This window comes from Phyllostomus hastatus, unplaced genomic scaffold (genome assembly GCF_019186645.2).
Source record: "Phyllostomus hastatus isolate PE091 unplaced genomic scaffold, TTU_PhHast_1.1 phas_scaffold_93, whole genome shotgun sequence".
In the NCBI taxonomy this organism is placed as follows: domain Eukaryota; kingdom Metazoa; phylum Chordata; class Mammalia; order Chiroptera; family Phyllostomidae; genus Phyllostomus; species Phyllostomus hastatus.
Genome location: NW_025334042.1, coordinates 29672586 through 29696176, shown reverse-complemented (window position 1 = coordinate 29696176; position 23591 = coordinate 29672586). Strand labels below are relative to the sequence as shown.

The 23591-nt window shown below is 36.2% G+C and overlaps 1 protein-coding gene across 1 annotated transcript in view; it reads left to right on the top strand.

Moving 5' to 3' along the window:
• Positions 1–20498, top strand: part of CUNH12orf40 (chromosome unknown C12orf40 homolog) — a 64408-nt gene extending 43910 nt beyond the window's left edge. Inside the window, exons 7-12 of the mRNA XM_045829936.1 lie at positions 1067–1590; positions 1821–1890; positions 5692–5752; positions 12457–12520; positions 17048–17130; positions 19935–20498. Of these exons, the coding sequence (XP_045685892.1) occupies positions 1067–1590; positions 1821–1890; positions 5692–5752; positions 12457–12520; positions 17048–17130; positions 19935–20402 (1270 nt within the window). The 3' untranslated portion in view covers positions 20403–20498. The remainder of the gene's footprint in view (positions 1–1066; positions 1591–1820; positions 1891–5691; positions 5753–12456; positions 12521–17047; positions 17131–19934) is intronic.
• Positions 20499–23591: the final 3093 nt, after the last annotated feature.

Genomic DNA, 23591 nt, shown 5'->3' with positions numbered 1-23591 from the left:
CTGGTACGTGCTTACTTCTTTTTATGCATGTCTATACATGTTCATGTCTATACATAACAGAATAGCATTATTCTGTCATAAACACTGATGACATCCATATTGAGAAACAATGTAGGACCATGACCTGTGAATATTCATGGGCAAAACATTTCTTTCCTTTAATACCAAACTGAATTCTTTTATCTCTCTATCCTCAACATGTGGTGTACTGTCTGGAACACAGCAGATGTGACCGTTCATTAAATATTTAAGAAGTAACTTGAAAAATAGAATTAGAAATCAGTTAGTTATAGCAGTCTATGTTTCTTTTCTAAGATTTTTTTGTACCTGTAATCTCTGAAACAACCTAACCCTAACTGATTATAGGTAGCCAATGGCAACAGAGTCCAGAATATCTTGGTTTATAATTATTTTCTATGGTACCTTTGATTTTTTTGTACAGGTTGAACATAACCTAGAGTTATGATTTTTCTGCAATAGAAGGGAACTACATTATCTGGTTTAACCATTTCATCTAATTCATCTTATCTCTTGGCTTTATTACTTATATATGCATTTGTATTTTTATTGTTCTTCCTTGGGGACATCAGAGTTGTTTTTATATTTTTGTTCAGTTGAGAAAAATCTATTATATTGTCCTCATAACTATTTGATTTAATATTTTAACACTGAGTATAATTTTTCTCTGTGCAGTCTTAAAAACATCTTTCTCTGGTTAAATGGAACATCAGTGACATAGTAGTGGTTTTCTAGGTTATTTGCTAGATGTTATTACAGAAGATATACTAGAGTTTGGTCATGTTTTGTTAATATAACAATAAATTGAACCACATAATGATTTTGCATATTGAGATACTAAACTAACTGTAGTTTATTTTATACTCACTAAGGCATTATAAGTGCAATAGACAAATTTCCACCCAAAGTGATATTATTTATTTAAATTTGAAAAATAAAAACAAAATCTAGGCAAATGTTACTAGCTACTCAATGTCTTTTCTCAGAATTTAAGAGTTTCTAAATGAAAATGCTTGTCTTGCTAAATATGATTTTATTTACCCCAAAGTCCAGGAAGTAGGAATTTCCTCACTGGAAGACCTGCTGTTGTTACGGGTGAAGATGGTAGAAGCATGGATAAGAGAAGACACTCAGACTTCATTGCTGAAAAAGAATCCACACAACATATTTGGGAGGAAAATAGGAAAGACATTTCAAATTTTTTTGAAGTTGTGAACCAGCCAACCCCTGGCCTTCTGTCAGAGAATTTTAACTCTTTTATTAATGAAAATGTGAACAATCTATTAAAAATAGATCAACAGATCATAAGAAAACCATTTGACAAGTGTGGTTATGAGAGAGATATTTGTGTGCTTACCAGTTCTGATGAAAACTGTCTCTCTGAGAGATGCATTGGAAGTATTTTTACAGATCCAGAGTTGAATTTTAATAGTTCCGGCTTTAATAAAATAAGTTATCTGCAAAAGTGTGAGCCAAACAAGAATGATCAGAATGAGTACAACTATAATGAGGGGAATAATCCTAGTACATCTTTTGAGAAGGATTGCTGTCTAGCCAGCTATGAAAAAAAAGGTTGGTGTTAAAGGTGGAAAATGTACTAGTCTGTTGGGTTTTTCTGTTTTCAGTTTTGTGTGTATGTGTGTGTATTTGTGTGTGTATTTGGAGGACTATGAAATTAAACATAGAATGACATTGTGGACAGGCATTTCCCTCTATTTGGGTCATACTAAATGGCTTCTAATTAAAAAACAGAAATAGTTTATTCTTAAGTTTTAGTTCAATGCATATTTTTATTTTTAAAGGAAAATTTCAAAGGGACTACCAAGAGAAGACAACACAGATAGAAATTGAGAAATATCCGGTGAACACTATGTAAGTTTTTAGGTAAATCCGAGGAATGCAAATCAGAATTTAGTGTAATACACGTTGAAGGTTGAATTGATGCTGAGTGGGGTAGGCATATTGTTGTCTGAGGCTAGGCAGGCTGCCTTCAAAGGATTACCAGTGTCAGATTCTTAATTATATCACCCTGCTTGAGTATATAGTTCTCATATTTGCCAGGGCAATGGTATCTTTTCACCTGAATTTTGATGTTAATTAAATTTGAGAAAACTTGACGTGAACACATAGTTCAAGATACTTATATACCCTCCAGAATATTAATTTATTAATTTACAGTAAGAAATAGAAGGATTGCATGTATAGGAATGCTAACTGGTATAATAATCATATTTTCTTTTTATTTTATTGATTATGCTATTACAGTTGTCCTGATTTTTTTACCCCTTTAGCCCCCTCCACCCAGTACCCTCCACTCCCTTAGGTAATCCCCCCAACATTGTTCATGTTTGTAGGTTATGCATACAAATTCTTTTAGTACTGTATTTCCTGTACTGTATTTTACATCCGCATGGCTATTCTGGAACTACTTATTTGTACTTCTTAATACCCTCACCTCTTCACGCATTCCCCCAAACCGCCCTCCCATCTGGCAACCATCAGAATGCTCTCTATATCCGTGATTCTGTCTTAGTTCTTCTTGTTCCCTATTTGTTTTTTAGATTCAATTATTGATAGATATGTATTTTTGCCATTTTATTGTTCATTGTTTTGATCTTTTTTTAAAATAAGCCCCTTTAACATTTGTTGTGCTAATGAACTCCTTTTGTTTTTTTCTTGTCTTGGAAGCTCTTTATCTGCCCTTTGATTCTAAATGATATCTTTCCTGGGTAGAGCAGTCTTGGCTGTAAGTTCCTGCTTTTCATAACTTTGAGTATTTCTTGCTAATCCAGTCTAGCCTGCAAAGTTTCTTTTGAAAAATCGGCCGACAGTCTTATAGGAATTCTCTTATAGGTAACTAACTGCTTTTCTCTTGCTGCTTTTAAGATTCTCTTTTTATCTTTAACCTTTAGCATTTTAATTATGTTTCTTGTAGTGGACCATTTTGTATCCATCTTGATTGGGACTCTCTGTGTTTCTTGGACTTGCATGTCTATTTCCTTTGCCAAATTAGGGAAGTTTTCTTTCATTATTTTTTTCAAATAGATTTCCAATTTCTTGCTCTTTCCCTTCTCCTTCTAGAACCTGTATGTTGTGAATATTGGACCTCCTGAAGTTGTCCAAGAGGCTACTTATACTATCCTCATTTGGGGGGGGGAGGATTCTTTTTTCTTCTTTTTCTGATTGGTGGTTTTTTGCTTCCTTATGCTCCATATCATTGATTTGATTCTTGGCTTCATCCACTCTACTTTGTTTGCCTGAAATTGTTCTTTATTTCAATTAGTGTATCCTTCATTTTTGACTGGATCTTTTTTATGCTGTTGAGGTCCTCATTAAGTTCCTTGAGCATCCTTATTACCAGTGTTTTGAACTCTGCATCTGATAGATTGTTTATCTGTGTTTTATTTAGCTCTTTTTTTGGACTTTTGATCTGTTCTTTCATTTGGGCCATGTTTTTTTGTCTTCTCATTTTGGCAGCCTCCCTGTGTTTGTTTATGTTTTAGGTAGAGCTGCTTTGACTCCATGTCTTGGTAGTGTGGTCTAATGTAGTAGATGTACTATAGGGTCCAGTGGCACAGCCTCCCCTATCACCCAAGCTGGGTACTCAAGGTGTGTCATTTGTGTGGGATGAGTACACCCTCCTCTTGTACTTGAGCCTTCGTTGCTGTTGGCAGATCAATAGGAGGGATTTACCCAGGCCAGTCAGCTGCAAGAATTGCCTGTGACCACTTACCACCAACCTCTGCCTTCCATGGAGGATCAGCTGTGCAGGGGCAGGGTGGAGGTGCTCTGAAGTGGTCTGGAGCTGTCCCCTGGGTGCACTAGCCCTGGGGTTTCCCAGGTGGTGCAGGCCAAAGTCAGCCCCCACCTGTGTTTTGCCCAGGGCCTCTCTGCCTGAGCTGTAAAGCAATCTGAGATGGCTGCTACTTGTGCTGGGCTTGGAGATTCCCAGGTAAAGTCAAGCTGTGAATCTAGGCTGGCTGCTGCTAGTGCCAGGCCTGGGGCTCACTGACACCAGCTGTTGTTTATTTGATCAGATTTAGGAAGTTGTGAAGCATGAGCCAAGACTGTCCATTCTTTTGGAAAAGCAGCTTGGGTGGGCCTGTAAGTTGGGTGGGGCAAAGTCCTTGGGGATCTCCAAGGCCAGACAAACACTGTTAGCCTGGTTAGTCTCAGATATGGCACCAGCCTGCTGGCTCTGTGGGGGAAGGTTTTAGCAAAGGAACGATGGCCTCTCCTTGCCTTGATGCCAGACACTTCAATTTCTCCCCGTGTCACTGGTGCCTTTCAAGCTGCTACCCCAGTGCTGGAACTCAGAGGGAGTGAGTCTGAGTAGGTGAGTCCATGTGTAGGTTCTTTAAGAGGAACTGCTTGGGGCTGCAGAAGTTTTTTCCACTGACTCTGTCCATGCTGGTTTTTGTGGGGACTCACCTTCATAGCATGGAATCCTGGGCTAGGGTCTCTGGTGTGGGGCTGGGGCTCCTTACTTTGGAGATATCCCACCCAAATTTTTATCCCTCACACATGTGTGAGGGACCAGCCCATTCTGAGTCTGTGCCCCACCTACCAGTCTGGATGGATGTGGTTTCTTTAATTTCATAGTTGTCAGACTTCTATTTAACTCAGTATCTGACAGTTCTGAGTGATGGTTGTTCTATGTTTTAGTTATAATTTTGATGTGGTTGCATGAAGAGGTGAGCTGTGTCTGCCCATGCTGCCATCTTGACTGAAAGTCTAGTAAGCATATTTTCTAATTTTTGACAGCCCTCCATGGGAAGGTGACTTGGTTATTACCAATCAGAACAAGGAATGAATAGATTTCAAATGTTAATGGCATACAGAAGCATCCGTAGTTTATTACACTGCAGTTATATGTAATTAAAGAAAACTTGTAGTTTCAGGGTAGTCCTAACTTTCTTGGTAATAATGATGATTTAGTCAAATGTTGCTAATTGAAAATCATGAACTAGAATAGATTTTTATTTTTGAAATATTTTCTTATGGATGGGATTGGCATAAGAAATTAATTAAAGCATAGATTGATAGTTTATTTAATAAAATCAACAAATGAGTTCTTTTGCAAATCTCCAGATATCCAAAGATTTATGAATGTGAAACAACATGTTAGGCTTTGAATTTTAAAATATACCTTATGCCCTGGAGTACATGGCTCAGTTGGTTGAGTTGGTTGGAGTGGCGTTCCATGAACCAAAGTGTTGAGGGTTCAATTGGATCAGGGCACAAGTCTGGGTTGCAGGGTCAGTTCCTGATTGGGGCAGGTAGGAGAGGCAATCAGTTGATGTTTCTCTCTCACAATGATGTTTCTCTCCCTTTCTTCCTCCCTCCTTTCCCCCACTCTCTAAAAAAATCAATAAGCATGTCCTCTGCTGGGGTTAAAAAAGAAATGAATACGATGCCCTTTATAAAAATGATTTATAATGTGGTTCCTAATCCTGGCTAAACCCATGTCACTTGCAGTGATTTTATAATGCAAAATAGCAAGTTTGGTGCCAATAATAAATAGGCTCCTTCAGGTAAAGCTTTGAGTCTATTTTTTTTTGAGGCTTCTCTTATAATCCTGATTTGCATCTAATTTTGGGAACCATAATTTAGAACAATAATTTTCAGAGAGAATAAAGCAAACCGTAATGCTGTCTTATTTATGACTCTTAGGAGCAATGTCTCTTTGGAAGAACTGCATTCTAAGAAATCATGGGACTTTGGACTTGGCAAGGTAATGTACATCTTACATTATCTTTCTAATTAATTCAGTTATATTATCATTTTATATTTTAGTATTTGCAGTTTATTTTGATTTAAGGTTAGTTTTTATCAAAACTTTCTTTGTAGGTTCTGCTTAAAAAATATTTTCATACTCTGAGGCAATTATAGCTTAGATCTAGAAATAAAATTAACACATTTTCAGAAACTGTAATGTGCTTTATTTGAGACAGACCAATATAGGTACACTTAAAATTATTTTGATATCCTAGAAAATTTCTTACAAGATGGAAATGCTTTAAGTTTCAATGTGCTACAGGGGAACATGTTGATACATTTAGGAATATTGAAACCTCTATAAATGTTGGTTATGGAAGTTGTAACCCTTGCTCGTAATTAGGGTATGTGATTGTTTTAAGTCCAGGCATTGTGCTGGGTGTTTTATGTATGTTAATCTATAAGAGCCTGATCCTGTAACTAAGCATTCACAGCAAAAGAGACTCAAGCTCAGAGAGATTAAATAACTAATTCAAAGTCACACACTTGAGCCAGGATTCAAACTCTTGTCATCTGACTCTGAATTTTTAACTCTACTAGTTGTTTTCTGTTTTAATCTTCAATAAATATGAATTGAGTCAATTATAAATTCATTTAATAGGTATTTATTGAGTGTTCTCTATGTTCTAGTCACTGGATATAGAGTTGAGAAAACAAAGTTGTAGTTCTCATGAATCTTATATTCTGTTAAGCACTAGCCTCTGAAAGGTACAGAGATGAAAGGATATGGAACCTGTCTTTAAGAAGTTATAATCTAGTAGCTTCAGAAAGAGAAAAAAATTAAATGCATTTTAATGAAGTGCTCCAATTGGAGTTCGTACAAAAGTGAGTGGGAGCCTAGTAAAAGACACTTCTCAATTTCATGGGTAGTTGGAGGAAGATATAATAGAGGAGAAAACTTTTCATGTGGGTATTAATTAATAATCTCAACAAATGGACAAAATGCTTTCATCCTATGAAGAAGGAACAACACTGATAGAAACTGAGATGTTAGAGTGTTAGAAACTGCAAGTAATTTGTTTAATTTTAGTTACTGTTATTGCTACTACTGTAGTATAAATTGCAAGGGGGAGGGGGACGGTAAATAATTTTGGACAATATAAAGGGCTAGGTCATAAAAGACCTTATATGACACATAATAGTTTAATTTCCTATCACTAAACAGAAAAAAGGCCCCTGAAAAATTTTTAGTAGAGGAGTAAGATGACATTGGAGTATTACAAAGTCATACCTTATCAACAATGAGATGAGATTTGAGAAGTGGCAAGACTGAAGGCAGGGTCAAAAATAATGAGGGCTTGAACTTGACCAGTTGCAGAAAGGATAGAAATGAGGGAAGAGCAATAAAAATATTTTGAAGATGCATATTTGATAGGAATTGATGATTAGTTTAAGGGAGAAGGGAAAAAAATTGAAGACTTGGATTTATGATTTGGGGGAACAAATGGGTTGTGACGGATTGGCGCCACTCACCAAGGCTGAAAACCCAGGAGGAGGCTGTAGATAAGGTAAACTGTTTCCTGACATTCATGTACCATACTTGATAGCATAAAGCTGTCACTATGAAATGGCTGTCCAGCCAAGAAAACATATTTCCTAATCTTCTATCCAAGTGCTGCCTTATAGCTAGATCTCCATAATGTAATGTTACCAGAAGTGAGATGCAGCTTTTCAAAAATTGTAAGAAGTGAGGATTCCTTTTCTAACATTATGCTTTTAGTGGCTAGAGGGCAGTGAAGCCCTAAGGGATATTTGGAGCCACAAGATGAGAGGGACTGGGTCTCTAAATCACTAGTAGAAAAGAAGGATTCATCTAAATGAGTCTTGTTTTTTTTTTCTTTTAAATCTATCCATCCACTCTATATCTTTTGATGGGAGGGTTGAGACCATTTACATTTAAAGTAATTATTGATAGGTATGGACTTATTGGCATTTTGTTCCTTGTTTTCTTGTTGTTTTGTAATTCCTTGGGTTCTTTTTTCTTGCTCTCTTTTTGTTTTGTTGATTTTCCATAGTGGTATGCTTTAGATTTCTTTTTACCTCTTGTGTATCTACTATAGATTTTTGCTTTGTGGTTAGTGTGAGGCTTATGTAAAAACAACATATTTATAGCAGTCTATTTTAAGTTGGTAATACTTAAGCAAATGTATTCTAAAGCTCTGCATTTTTTTTTCTCCCACATTTTATGTTTTGATATCACAACTTATATCTCTTTATCTTGTGTATCTATTAATAAATTATTGTAGTTATTTTTATTACTTTTGTCTTTCAACCTTCATACTAGCTTTATAAATGGTTAACCCACCACTTTTACAACATTAGAGTATTTTAAATTTTACAATATATTTACCTTTACTAGTGATATTTGTATGTTTATATATTTTCTGATTACTAATTTGTGCTCAATTCTCTTGGCTTAAGGAAGTCCCTTTAACATTTCTTGTGAGGTCAGTCTAGTGGTGATGAACTCCTTTAGTTTTTGCTTCTCTTGGAATCTCTGTATCTCTCTTTCTGTTCTGATGGACAGTTTGGCCAATAGAGTATTCATGTTTAGCATTCACTTCCTTTAGCATTTTGAATGTATCACGTCATTGCCTTCTCGCCTGGAAAGTGTCACATGAAAAATCTGCTTATAGTCCTTTGAGGAATCACTTGTACATAACAAGTTGATTTTCACTGGCTGCTTTTCAGATTATCTTCTTATCTTTAACTTTTGATAATTTAAGCATAATGTGTTTGGTGAGGGCTTCTTTGGATTTATATTACATAATACTTTGTAGGCTCCCTGGATCTGGGTGTCTGTTTTCTTTCCTAGGTTAGGGAAGTTTTCAGTCATAATTTCTTCACATAAGTTCTCTGGCCCTTTCTCTCCTTTTCCTTTTGGGATCCCTATAATGTGAATGTTGGGCTACTTAGTATTGGTCCATAAGTGCTGTATGCTATATTCACTTTTTTTCTTTTCTTTTTGCTCCTCTGATTGGATAAATATCACTGCCATGTGTTTAAGTTTGATGAACCTTTCCACAGCTTCATCTAGTCTTCTGTTGACCTTTCTGTTGCATCTTTCAGTTTAGTGATTACATTCTTTACTATGTGATTTCTGTTTGGTGCTCTCTCATATTTTCTGTCTCTGTTAAAAATCTCACTTTGTTCATGTGTTGTTCTCTTAACCTGTGTGAACATCTTTATTTTGAACTTTTATCAGATAAATAACTTTATTTTTTAAGATCTTTTTCTGAGGCTTTATTTTGTTCTTTTGTTGGGAACATGTTCTTATATTTCTTCATTTTCTTTGACTTGCTTCGTTAGTTTGTATGCACTAGGTGAAGCAGCCACCTCACCTAAAAGGATTGGGTCTGTGTAGGAAATAAACTTTGTATTTTAACCCTGCCCTACCTCTTGGTGGTCTCTCAAAGCTTTGTGATTGTCCAGGCAACCTACTTTATTTTTAGTGGCTTTTTGTAGTTTAGGGTATGCCAGTACCTCCCAGTGGGGGCATTCTAAGTAGCACCCAGACTCAGTCTGATTGGAAACTGGCCCCTTAGGCACATACAGAAATCTGTTTGTAAGTATGCGAATACACTCTGACATGGGCAGTTCTATCAGCTTCCTCTCCGTTGAGTCCTGATGTGATAGCCAGTTAAGAACTGTTTCATTGTTTGCTGCCATCCCATTGAACCCGTGAACACAAGCTCTGCTGGCCACCAGAGTCAGGCCGTCAACAGATGTGTCTTCTGGGAAACAGCCACCAAAGCTGGATGCCAGATGTGTGCCCCTGTTCCTTTTTTGGTGACACTGGAGATCTAGGGAGGGCAGAGGAGAGCATGAAGAGGGTACCCGCTGGCCTTTCTGGTCTCTGGAGAGGATTGCATTTGCTCCTTAGATGTATGTTTAATTAGAAGCCTGCCTTTCAGGCCACAGGTATGAAGATAAACTAATAGGCCTCTTTCATTGAATGATTGGGGGTTTGTTGCAGTTTCTGTGCTGTTCCCTGAGGGTAGCCAGTTAAGAACTCTTTCTTTGTTTCTTATAGTTCTGTGGGACTCATCAGTGCCCCATTGGCTACCAGAGTGAGGTGATCAAGGGATGATCCATGGTCAGCAGCCACAAAAACTGGGACACCAGACATATGCCCAAGCTCCTTTTTGGGAGATACTGGCAACCTGGAATGAGGTAGCGGGAGAGTGCAAAAATAGCTCCCAGACTCAGTGATATTTAGAGAGGATTATAGTCGGCCCTTAGATGTAAGTTTAATTAGAAGCCTGCCAGACTACAGCTGTGAAGATAAGCTAATAGGATCCCCCCATACACACACACACAGAAAGTCAGTGGGCTGCCTCTGCTGTAGGCTTTGGGGGTGGGAAGCTATGGTGAGCCTGGATGAGCCTTTTAAGAACTATTTCTCAGTTTGCTGTAGCTTGCGGGTCTTGTGAACACAAGCTCTGTTGGCTTTCAAAGCTTGATGTTTTGGGGGTCTCATCTCAAGTGCATGTCTTAAAAATTTGGATACCAGTGTGAAGTCCAAACTATTTACTTTTCAGGGAGAAACTTGGATTTGTGGGTTCTCTCCTGATTGTGGGTTGCCATGCATAGGGTGATGTTTATGGTGAAATTGTGTCTCAGCCTCTACTACCCATTTTGATTTGTGTTTTTTCTTGTTCACTCAGTGTGTAGGAAAGAGTCTTTCAGCTAGATTTTGGGTTTTTCCAGAGGAAATTGTTCGCTATGTAGCTGTATATTCAGTGTGTCTGTGGGAGGAGGTGAGTTCAGGATCCTCCTACATCACCATCTTGAACTGGAACACATTTAATTTTAAAGTAGGAGAGGAAAAAGGTTCAAAAATGATTGTTTAAATAGTAATTTCTTCACTGGAGAAATGACACATAGAAGAACTTCAGAGTTCAAAGGAGTGGGGGTGTCACACTAGAAAACCTGATCAAGGTAGGAAAAAAATGAAATTACACTTCTACATAAATGGCAAACAAAATGTAAAGAATGAAATTGGCTTAGCAATTAACAGATTAAATACAAAGGAGTGAGTTTTCTTATCAGGATTCAAAAAATACTAAATTGAGAACAAATAATCTGTATATATTTTTCAAGAAACAGGTAGAAAATAATAATTAAGGTTGAAAATAAAAAGATAGCAAAAGATACACATTAAGAAAGTATACTGTGTAGTGTTGGAGCAAGTACAGTATGAACGCCTGTTCAGAAAAGAGGAGATACGGAGTTACTGACCCGTACCAGTTATGACATCCTGCTGGGCAGGCACCATGAAGCTTGCTGTCCTTGAGAATGGGGAAATTCCTTGAACAATTCCTTTCTTCTCTTTGGGGTGCTCCTCTTTGTCTGTTTCCCTCTGTCAGCAGATCTGAAGTAAGTATAGGAGTGTTACTAGCTGTGGAGTCTGTATAGCTTTCTTAGCTTGTGTGTGCTTGCTGCAAGTTTGGGGATTGAAATTTTTTTAAAAAGTTGAATGTACAAGACCTTAAAAATGATTGAATAGTGAGGTCAGAGAAGAGGCTCTACTGCTTAAAGTTATTTAGGGCCTCAAGTTGGTAGGGACGCTAACTGGTGGTTTCCACATTTGTAGTGGAGTATGCTGATATCAGAAAGCAGAAGGGCAAAGGAAGTAGAGGATTGTGGAGTATTTGCATGGGCCAGGATTGGCAGTGGTGTATACCACTTCTGCCCATGACCAAAACTTAACTCACACGTCCAAACCAGCTCTGAGGGAGGATAGGAAATGCAGTCTGTTGTAGTTGTATGCCTAAGAGGAAAGGAAAACTGGTGTGGTTACAGCTAGACATCTTCCTCCTTATCCCGCCTATCTATCTACTGCTCTACATCCCACCAACAGGGAATATGTATTTTCTGTAAGTTCATGGTACATTTGCAAACATAATTCATGTAGTAAGCGTTAAAGTTTAAGAGCCTGAGCAGTGCTTCATAGCCACATTCTCTAATAAAACCTCATTTTATTAGAAATCAACAAAAAATGATGCTTAACCTTACTTATTTCTTTTAAATTAAGAAACATTCTGTTTTAAAAAAGAAAAAGAATAAAAATAAGTTACAAAATATATAGAAGTGAATGGAAAATAAAACCAATGGTGTGTTCTACATAAAATTTATACCTATAAAACCTTGTATTGAAAAAACCCTGAAAATAAATAAACTGCTATTTAACTTAAGAAATGTGAAAGGGACAAGGAACATGAGTAAAGGACAAAGCCAAAGGCGTTAGGATCCAGGGTGGGAGGCGAGGATGGGGAACTGGGGGGGTGTGGTGTGTGGAGGGGGGGAAACTGTACTTGAACAACAACAACAAAATTTTGAAAGGGAATAACAATAAATCTCCAAATTGCTTAATGTCTTTGTCTTTTCCATCTGCGTTTACTATGACTATCTGAAGCCTTTTCTGTTTGTCAGTAATTAATTTCTTAGCAAGTGTTTATTCTTCTGCTTGTGTTTCTGAAGCAATTTTAATTTTATTTCATTTGTTGTTCATCACAGGCTAATTTTAAAACAGATCATCTTTGTTCATTTAAAGTAATATGAAGGAAGTACTGTAGAAATGAATTGGTGGAACTAAAAGGGAACTGTAAGTGTAATTGTGTATACTTGAAAGTTACTAAAATTTTGTTTTTCTTCTAGAATCTGATGGAAGAAGGGGGTTTAAATTCGGTGAAAGTGATGCCAACATCTACAAAGAAAAATGGTCAGTATAACAGTAGGTGACTTTTATTCTTTTTTAAAAACTTAAATTTAATTGAAATCAGTTAAAAAATTTTTTATAGATTTTTGCTAGCATATATGTTTCATGGTTAACTTAGAATATACTAGTAAGAAAATTGACTTTAAAATTACTTTTACTTTTTGGTAAAATATACTATACATGATCAATATATATTATATATGTACAATTTAACAAATACTAATAAAACAGATATCTTTATAGTAATTTTGTAGTTTAAGAAATAATGCATAAAAAGGAAAAAGGACTCATGGACATGGACATCAATATGGTGTTTTCTGGGGGGAGGTTTGATAAGGGGACTATGGTAATGGAAAAAAATGCAATAAAGATTAAATTTTTTTTTTAAAGTAATGCATAACCAATGCTTCTGAAGATCTTCTCAGTTGCATTACCTATCCTGCCCTCTAGAGGTAACTATTATCCTGAATTTGATTTTTGTGATATCACACATAGACTTTTACATTGCTTGGTTTTGAACTTTCTACAAATTGAGGCAAGCTCTATTTTTCTGCAACTTGAATTTTTTTTGTTTTCCAGTAATATACAGGGTCCAGCACAAATAATGCCCCCCCTTTTTACTATAAAATCTTTTATTACAAAATCATAAGCCTGTAATTCTGTAACATAGCAATATCACACTCAAGCACACCATGTGACATTTTACGTGAAATGTTCAAATTAAAACTATAAATCACCACACTCATGTTGTTATCCTACCAACCACACTCCAGCAGGCCTTACTTCTACCAGACCCTGTATTTTCAGGTTCATCTACTTTGAAACTCCTGATTCTAGTAATTTTAATTAAGTTCACTACTATACAGCTTTCTCTCATATGAAAGTACCATACTTTATTTGTACATTGTCTGGCAATGATTATTTCGGCTGTTTTGAATATTTCACTATGATAAACAATGCTACTTTGGCAGTTCTTGGCATTTCTGTTGGCATACATGTATAAAAAGTTCCTCTAGGGTATGTAGTTCTAGGAGTAGAATTGGCTAGTTCATAAGATATACACATCTTCACTTGTTCTGGGTAATGCAAAATTGTTTTCCAAAGTAGTTGTGCCAGTTTAAACTTCTGCCAGCAAGAGGTAAGAGTCCTAGCTGTTACATAGTCACATTTTCACTGGGTTAGCTTTCTATCATTATTGGCGCTCTATCTCATTGTAATTTTAATATATACTTCCCTGATTATTAATTAGGTTGACTGGCTATCCATGTGTCATCTGTGAAATTCCTTTCATGGTTTTTGTCCATGTTTCTTTTAGGAATTTTGGCTTTCCTTATTAAATGTGTCTTTTATATACAGGGTCTGGCACAAGTAACACCTGCTTGAATGTGGATGGTAGGGTAATGATATGGGTGTAATAATTTATAGTTTTAATTTGAACACAGATAATGCTGCACTGAACAACTTTGTGCATATATTACTTAATTGTGGAGGTGCATTATCAGGGTAATTTCTAGGAGTAGGATTGTTGAGTCAAAGGGGAAACACGGCAGGATCCTAGAATAGCATTGTTTCATTCAGTGTCGTTTTGGTAAAATGTAGCTGAGATGCTTGCTGTAAGATTGTTAACTCTTGTTTTTGTTAATTAGCCTGTGGTGTAATTGGTTTAATTATGTGTTTTACTTAAAGGTGCAGAATCTCTCAACAATGTAAAGTTAGTCTTAATGTACTTTTTTTTGTAGACATTGCCAAATTCCTTGTTGTACCATTTGGCAGTTCGACCAGAAATGGTACCTTTTTTAAAAAAATTTTTAAAATTCTATTTATTTATTTTTAGAGAGGGAAGGGAGGGGGAAAGAGAGAGAGAGAGAAACATCAATGTGCGGTTGCTGGGGGCTGTGGCCTGCAACCCAGGCATGTGCCCTGACTGGGAATCGAACCTGCGATGCTTTGGTTCACAGCCTGCGCTCAAGCCACTGAGCTGCGCCAGCCAGGTCAGAAATGGAACCTTTTATTCCACAGCCTCAACAAGAGGACTGTGGCCAAATTTAGTAATTGTGAATCTTATAAAGATAGAAGTTTGAGTTTGCATTCTATCTGAGTGAAGCCCAGCGTTTTTAAAAAGAAATGCTAAGTGGCTATTTGCATTTCTTTTTCTGTGAACTCTCCATTTATATCTTTTTTTTAAAAGATGTTATTTATTTACTTTTAGAGGGAAGGGAAGGGAGGGAGAAAGAGTGGGAGAGAAACATCAATGTGTGATTGCCTCTCCTGTGCCCTATACTGGGGACCTGGCCTGCAACCCAGTCATGTGCCCTGACTGGGAATCAAACTGGCAATCCTTTGGTTTGCAGGCCAGCACTCAGTCCACTGAGCCACACCAGCCAGGGGAGAGCTAACAGTTTTTTGGTTGAGTCTTAAATTTTTTCCATTTATAAAATTATGTCATCTGCAAATACAGTTTTACTTCTTCCTTTCCAATGCTTATACCTTTCATTAATTTTTTTAAAATAGCCTGATTGCTCAAGCTAGGACATCTAATACTATGCTGAATAAGAGAGGTAAAGTGAAGAACCCTTGTCTTGTTCCTGATCTCAGGAAGAGCTTTCAACCTTTCACCACTGAGTATGATGCTATCTGTGGGCCTGCCATATAGAGCCTTTATTAGGTAGAGAAATGTTCTTTCTGTGCCTAATTTGTTACGAGTTTTTAATCATGAATGGATGTTGAATATTGTCAAATGCCTTTTCTTTGTTTATTGAGATGATCATATGGTTCTTTTATTCTATTAGTGTGATGAATCACAAGGGTTGATTTATGTGTGTCAGACCATTCTGGCACCCCAGGGATATACCTCACCTGGTCATGGTAAATACTTCTTTTAATATGCTGTTGAATTTGGATTACTAGTATTTCCTTGAGAACTTTTTCATCTACATCTATCAAAGATATTTGCTTATAGTTTTCTTTTTTAGTATTGTTACTTTCTGGTTTTAGTATCAGAATAATGCTGGTCTTGTAAAATGAGTTTGTAAGGGTTTCTTCCTCCTTGTTTTTTTTTTGTTGTTGTTGTTTTGAAGAGTTAAAAAGGATTGGTATTAATTATTTACAGATGTTTAATAAAACTCACTGGTTAAGCCAGTTTGGCTCTGAGCATTTCTTCGTTGGAAGATTTTTGATTACTGATTCAATGTCCTTACTAGTAATTGCTCTAGTCAGATTTTCTATTTCTTCTTGATTCAGCCTTGGTAAACTGTATATTTCTAAGAATTTTTTGTTTTTTCTAGGTTGTTCAGTAGTTGTTGTATATTTGTTTATAGTAGCTTCTTATGATCCTTAGAATTTCTGTGGTATCAGTTGTAATTTCTTCTTGTTGAGTGTGTGTGTATATGCATGTGTCTAATCTTTCTCAGATTTTGGTACTCAAGTTATAATAGATGCACACAAATTTTTAAACCTACATACATATAAAAATTAAGGCTTTTTGAAAGTTTTCTTGAAATTTGAATCTTTTGTCTCTTCTCCAACCCAATTTCACCTCGTTACTCTATTTCAGATCTGCATTGCTTCATAACTAGCTTATTGAATTAATCTCCTAACTGACCTTTGTAGATAATATAAAATACAACTTTCTTTAACATTAAAGTATGTCCTTACACTTTCCCCCCTTCTATTCCATATACTATTTTTCATCTCGTCTCCCTGGAAGATTCCTGTTTATCTTTCAAAACCAACTTTTTATAGTTGTGCTTTCTCTATGACTGTTCACCCAGTGCCTCTTTCCTTAGAGAAACACTTGGCTCGTCACACTTGGCTTTCCTTTACATTTGTACCTGCTATCACTTGTGTTGTTGCACCTCATTTTGGGACTATTTAAAAAAAACATATGTTTTTCTTTACTGTAAGATTCCGAATACTTTGAGCATTATGGCCACGTATCCCTACTAACTATTGCAGTGCCTTCCATGAAGTGTTGAAGTGCACTTACATTTTGATCTGCATTTTCTCTCTTTATTTTTTGATCATCTTATATGTTATCCATTACCATTTAGTCCCCTTATACACCGTTCCCACCAGCGATCACCACACTGATGCCCATGTCCACGAGTCCTTTTTCCTTTTCACTTAATCTCTCCTTACCAACCTCCCTCCCACTAGCTGTCATCTGTTCTCCATCTATGAGTCTATCGTTTTGCATGTTCAGCTTGTTCATTAGATTCCACATATGATTAAGGCTTCATTCAGCAGACATTTGTCTTCCTCACTCATGACTCTGAGTTTATTTTGCCTATGGATTGAGTAAACTTACTGTGGGGGAATGCCCTCAGATCACGTTATTGGTGCAGTTCTAACATTCCCTTTTGTGGACTCTGCTTTCCATTCTCAGGAAGCACCTGCTCCATGGGGGTATCAGCTAAACTTATCAGTGTATTAGCTAAACTTAATTTTACCAGCAAATATCTTCTGCTTATATATGTATTTTCTAGAGTATTAGTAAATACCATTGTTCATAAACTAAACCTTTATTTTCAGTTCTTGAATCTTCACAGAGTAGCCAGTCTTCCGGTTACTCTCCAAGGCCAACAGATAGTTGTTTCAGTTCTAGTTCAGAAATGGTAAGTTATGCTCCCCTCTTCCTTTTTTGGCTGGTTAATGTATGCATTATTGATTTTGAATTTTTTGTGCTTCTCATAGTTAACATTCTGAAAAAAGTAATCGAGCCAATAAAGTGTGGAAACAATGGAAACAAAATGTGAAGATATTAAAAACATAGGGAAAATATAGAAGAAATAAAATGTAAATGAGCATCACATTGATAACAATGATAAATGTGGTCATTGTTTTTTAGAAAAGCCATTCTTATCAGTATGAGTGTATGTATATGGTGAAGTTGTCTTTCTTTTTTTTCCCCACTTGCAATAATTGAAAACTAAAAACAACCAAGAATACATATAAAAATAAAGGTTCGATGCTCATATGAAGAAAACTATAAAATATTACTGTAAAGTTTAATCTGAATAATTGGAGTGATACTATTTTCTGAGTGGGGATGCTGCATTTCTCTTAAATTGCATCATTAATGGAACTCTGCTTCATTAATACTTCCATCTCCCTTCCATCTGCCTTTGTTTCTAGCTCGCTGTCCAAACCGCTCTTGCTAAAGGAAGGGCACCAATGACCTCTATGTTGCCAAATTCACTGGACACTTTTCAGTTTTTATTTCATGAGAATTCTTAGTAGTACTGGTAAAAATGATCATTTTACTTTCTTGTTTTGAAACACTTGCTCTTATGAAAGTACACCATCTCTGTTTCCTTCATACCTCTCTGAATGAATGATAATTTATTCTTTTGCCTACTTCTCTTTCTCCCTTACCCCTATTTAAATGTTGTGATGCTTAGCCTTTGCTACAGGACCCTTTTCTTCTCTTAACCTACACTCCGAACTCTAGGTGATGCTGTACACTCTGATGACTTTCCTCTCTGTTCAGTGATCGTTCTCAACTTTGACTACAGCCCAGGTCCTTATTTAGACGTCCAGTTTCCGATTGGATGTATCTCTTTGGACATTTTACAAACATCTGCTTTTCTTCTTACTTTAAACTGGAATGCCCCTACCTTTGCACTTTTCCAATCAATTCTACCTCCAAAACAAAATGCATATTTATCTACTTTGAACAACAATAAAAATATGTGGGGGAAAATTTCTCGTGTCAGCACCCTCCCTAGTGTAAGGTACCATCATCTTGTTCTTGAACTACTGCAGTTATTTCTTAAGAGATTTCTCTACTTCCAGTCTTGCCCCACTTTTTCTCTATTTAGCAATCATCATGATCTTTTAAAAACTTCAGTTAAAATTGTGTTATTTTGTATTCATTCAGTGGATTTCTGTTTTACTTTGGAATCTAAAATACAGTGGCTATAGCCCCTGTGTGTTCCGACCTTGGTAACATTTCCAACTTCTAGCCTCCTTCCTCTCTCACCATACCCCACACGCACTGACATTGCACTTTCCTTAGCTTATGAGTCTCTTTTCTGCTTCAGTGCATTATATATCCTGTTTCTTCTGTCTTACTCTTATTCATCCTGTATGTCTTAGCTTAAATATGTCACTTTTTCTAAAAGCCCCTCCTTGGCTCCTTAATCTACATTAGTCCCCTCAGTTGTGCTCTTGAAGTGCTTTATATTTGCTCTTCATGATGTATTTCTCAGTTTGCAGTCACACATACATGGGTGTGATTGACTGGTTAATGTCATTTCTACCCAGGAGAGTGTGCATGTTAGAGGGCAGCGGTCATGGCTGCTTCATTCCCATTGCAGATGCCAAATGAATATTCATTTTGTGAATAAATAAATTTACTGAGCTTGTTTTCTCTAATTTATGTCTAGCCAGTCTATTTCTTTTTTAAAAATTTTTATGAACTTTATTTTTTAAAAGATTTTATTTATTTATTTTTAGAGAGGGAAAGGGAGGGAGAAAGATAGGGAGAGAAACATCAATGTGTGGTTGCTCTTACATGGCCCCCTTACTGGGGGCCTGGCCCGCAACCCAGGCATATGCCCTGACTGGGAATCAAACCAGCAACCCTTTGGTTCTCAGGCTGACACTCAATCCACTGAGCTAAACCAGCCAGGGTTCAGTGCTGTTTCTTGAGCTTACTTTTTCTATTTTGGTGCAAGTCAACTGACAGATACTTTAGGATTATTTTTATGTTAACTTTGCCTTTTTTTCCCCAGCTGGAATAATCAATTCCTTTATATAAGATTTTCATTAAAAGAATATTTTGGTTAGCTTAGTAATTAAAATATAAATTTTTCATGAGGTTGAAACGTTTAACCTATTAAATTGAAATCTAGAACTTTTAAAAGTTCTTAAACTTTGACATTTTATATAACAATTATAATATTGCTATTCAGTTTTTCTATTATCTATTTTATTTTCTGTTGATAATTCTCAAGTTGTATCTTTTATGGGACTAGTCCTATAAAAGGTATAAAATAGATATTTTTTTGACTTGCTTAAGTCAGTGAGTGAATAGTAGAAGTTTTACATGTTAGCTGTTTCTTTCAAAATTGTTACTTATACTCCACTCTTTTTAAGTGGTTCAAGAGCATGTTGTATACCATTTGCTCTGTATGAAAGGAGACGATGTAGACTAGGATTATGGGTACTGATAAGAGACAAAGTTCCCACTTCTTTTTTAACTCTTTTGTATTTTTACTACAAGAATTATAATTTTTCTTGCTATTTTAAAAATTCATAATTCCCTTGATTTTTAACACCACACGTCTAGCTTGTTTTGCAGTTTGCCAAAGTCTCTTCTGTGCTTTGAAATTTTCTGTACTATGAACTTATACTTTTAATGAGTTTTTTGAAAATTTAAGCATCATTTATAACAAAATTACTAAAATTTTTTTAGCCATCTGAAGATGAAGATCAAGCATTGCAGCAAACTGAAGATTCAAGTAGGAGATCCACCAAACCTGAAGACACAACTAATAATTTTCATTTAGAAAGGATGGCAGAATTTTCACATGATAAGAGTATTAAAGACAATGCTAGAATTCATAAACAAAGTCAGAGTCTTGACCAGTTCCCAACGAAAGATACCACAGATCAGTTGGCACAGTGTCAGAGTAATTCACCACGCGTGTTACAAAGCAAAACCAGTGCTGACTGCCTCCCACTGTGTGTAAGATGTGATGCATGGGTACAGACAGAGAATGCACCTGCAGTGAGAGACAGATTAGATGCTGCCGTACAGTGTGATATAATTTCAGAATGTAAGTGTAGAAGTGACGTGTCTTCTCCTTGGAATGTGGACAGGTGCAGTGAAGATATTAAAGCAGATACCACTGGAGGGCAGGAAATCCTTAAGAACAACTAATATTCTAAAATTTCTGCCTGAGATTTAGCATTTAATGTTCAGAATTTCGTTAACAAGGAATGAGAAAGTGAAGCTGAACACAAGGTGAAAATAATCAGAGGATATATTTATGGTTTGTTTTTAAAACATTTTAATATAAGTTCATGTAGGTATTTCTTTAGTAGCTTTAGTATATCAAGTTTTTATAAAATGTGTATAAATTTACTGTCTATCATTATTATGGTGATATTTATTATATGCTACTGTTTATGAATTAAAAATATGTTTAATTGCTTCCTTCCTTGTATCTTATTTTAAAACTTAGTGCAGTGAGATATTTAACAAAATGTTTTTTCTCCCAAGATTTCAGACAGAAAATACCAAGTGCATTTTATAACCTCACTATAAGAATTTTCTTAGCTACTACCTTAAATATTTTACTCTCATTAAGAAATTCTGGCATTAATTTTTAGATAAAATATATTTTCTGTTCTGCTTGGATAACATTTTTGTGGGTGTTTGTATTCCAAGGAAAATGTTATTCTCTTCAAGTAAAAAAAATATTTCAACACTTTTATAAAAGAAATGTTCAATCTTGAAAAAATGATTTATGTTTACTAATTTTAATATTGCTAAGGTTTTTTCCCATAAATATTACATTGTCATTTATAAAATTGAGGCTTTGCTTACAACATAATATTTATTTTTCATGTCAATATTTTAAATGTTCGTACTCTAAAGTTGTTATTTGTGTGGATATATTACAAAGTGCCCAGCAGGGGGCATCTTGATATCTAACTGAACCAAAAATAAAATTGTTAGGCATTTCTGTGCCTTTAACAAACAGGATGATTAGATATTGCAGATTTACATGCATACGTGTTACTCAATAGTTTGTGCTTCAGAGGATATCTGACGCATAACGGTTTAGAAACACCAACAGCTAATGTTTAAATGGCAGCAGTCTTCAGGTTTTTAGCTAGTTTGAGGAAGTTATTTTTGCTGCCTCAGAGCACAGTGAACTTCTCAGTAATTTTCTTACAGTGTAGTAATCATCTCATGAGAGGGGTATATAATTATCTGATACACATTTATAGTTTTTAAAAGGCCAGATTTTCATCCTGATATTAAACGAAAGGCATTCCACCATAGACCAATTCCACCATTATCCTGAGCATTATTTTGCAAAACATGAAATATTATAGCAATGAAGACCAATGTATAGAAAAAGAAGATTCTATGCTGGTGATACTAGAATAAGTTGGAGCTGTGAATTGTGGGTTGGCTTGAAATAAATAAACTAACTTTTCCCAAATATTCGTCTAAGTCTAACAGTGTTGAAAGCACATGCATTTCAGAAAGTCCACACATAGTTGTATTAGTATTAACATCGTGATTTGGCAGTTAAACTCAGTAAGATGAAGAAGAATATCAGAGCTTCTTAGTGCATTGACCATGCATGAGAGCAGGGTAAGTAAGGTGCTGTGTGGAAAAGAATTTAAACTTGCCCAGAAAGAGGTCTGGCCTTTGCCTTTGGCTTTGAGAGGTAATCTCTAAGCCCTTGGAATGTCTTGCCTGATAGAAGTGTCTTTGTTTGCCTGGGAATGTTTGGGTCAAGCCAGACAGTAACAGTGTGATTTACGATGGGACTTTGAGACACGCAGTCTCACCTCAACCTCCTGAGAGGCTAGATACATGTGGGCATTCAGCCTTGCAACTGTGGTGGAGCCCCAGTGAAGACTCAGGACTCCAAGGCTCAGGTGAGCTTCCCTGGCTCCCAGTACACTCTGTGTGTTGTCACACACTGACACCAGGAAAGTGACACTGCCCGTGACTCCACAGAAGAGGACAGCTGGAAGTGCTACATTTATTACTTCTCTAGACTCTGTCCTGTGTGTTACTTATGCTGATTTTAACCTGTATCCTTTCCCTGTAATAAACTAGCTGTGGGTATAATAGCTTTCAGTAGATTCTCAGTCTTCCCTGCAGTTATCAAATCTGAGGGTGCTCTTGGGACCCCTGAAGTAAGGGTAGTTTTGTAGACTGTTTTCTAACTTTTCTAACAGGTGCTAACTCTTTAGGTGCTTTAAGGGATAAATACATTTAAAATATATTCAAAAGAAAGCAAATATAGAATTGCAAAATAAAAGAGACATTTCATATAATAGAATAGATTACAACATACCTCTTCAGTACAATACCAGTTTAGGTTTTTTCTTAGTGAAAGCATTTAATGAAAAAAAATTAATAGAGACATAGCTTTCTTTTCATATTTGAAATTTAAGTTTATAAGACAAAGTAAATCCTAGCTAAGGTTTATCCAAATGAAACAAAATGGAAAACTTAATGATTCTTCACACATTTGTAATGTGAACTGCCAATCACAGTGACTTTAAATAAGATACTGCACATTCAGTAATGGCTGGTGTATGCGATACTGATTTGTGGTGGTTTTATGAATTTGTGATCAGTGCATTATTTTGGTCAGCATCAACTACTCTAAGAAGTTGCCATCTGAAATAATATGAGACTATCTTTAGGGATAATCATGTAATTTACTTTTATAGCACTTATCATAAGTAATTTATTCATGTAATTTCTTGGTTAATGTTTATTTTCCCCACGATACCATATATAGCAGTGTAGCAAATGCTGGCAGTGCTCTGCTAATATTTCCTTGGCATTTTCCATTTTAACGCATGCCAACCTGATTTCCCACTGCCAGTACCTGTGACACATTTCCTTAGAGGTTTCTCTTGGCTGTAGATACCTGCTCTGCCTGTGTGTGGGCAGACAGGATGTACCAGGAAATTAATGCTGTTTGAGAGCAGTCTTTTAAAACAATGACTGATACGAGTTGATGGATAAACACCCAGTTCCCTGGTCTCTTGGACAGAATAATTCCCATGGAAGCATCATCTACTCAAGTGTGATCCACTGACCCGTAACACTAATGGGTGTTTCCTGGGGGTTGGTTAGAAATGCAGAATCTTAGAGACTGCCCTACAACTACTGGATCCGAATCTCTGGGAGTGGGGCCCAGGGATCTGTGCTTAAATAGGAACTATTTTTCCCAAGTTCCTGAGAAGGACTAAGCTTCAGTTGCACACGATGGTAACCTGTTTGATAATAAACCCCTTACTAGCTTCCTTCCTTTCCTTTTCTGCCTCCTCCAGCTCCATAGCAGTGTTCCTTGCAATCACCCTTCAA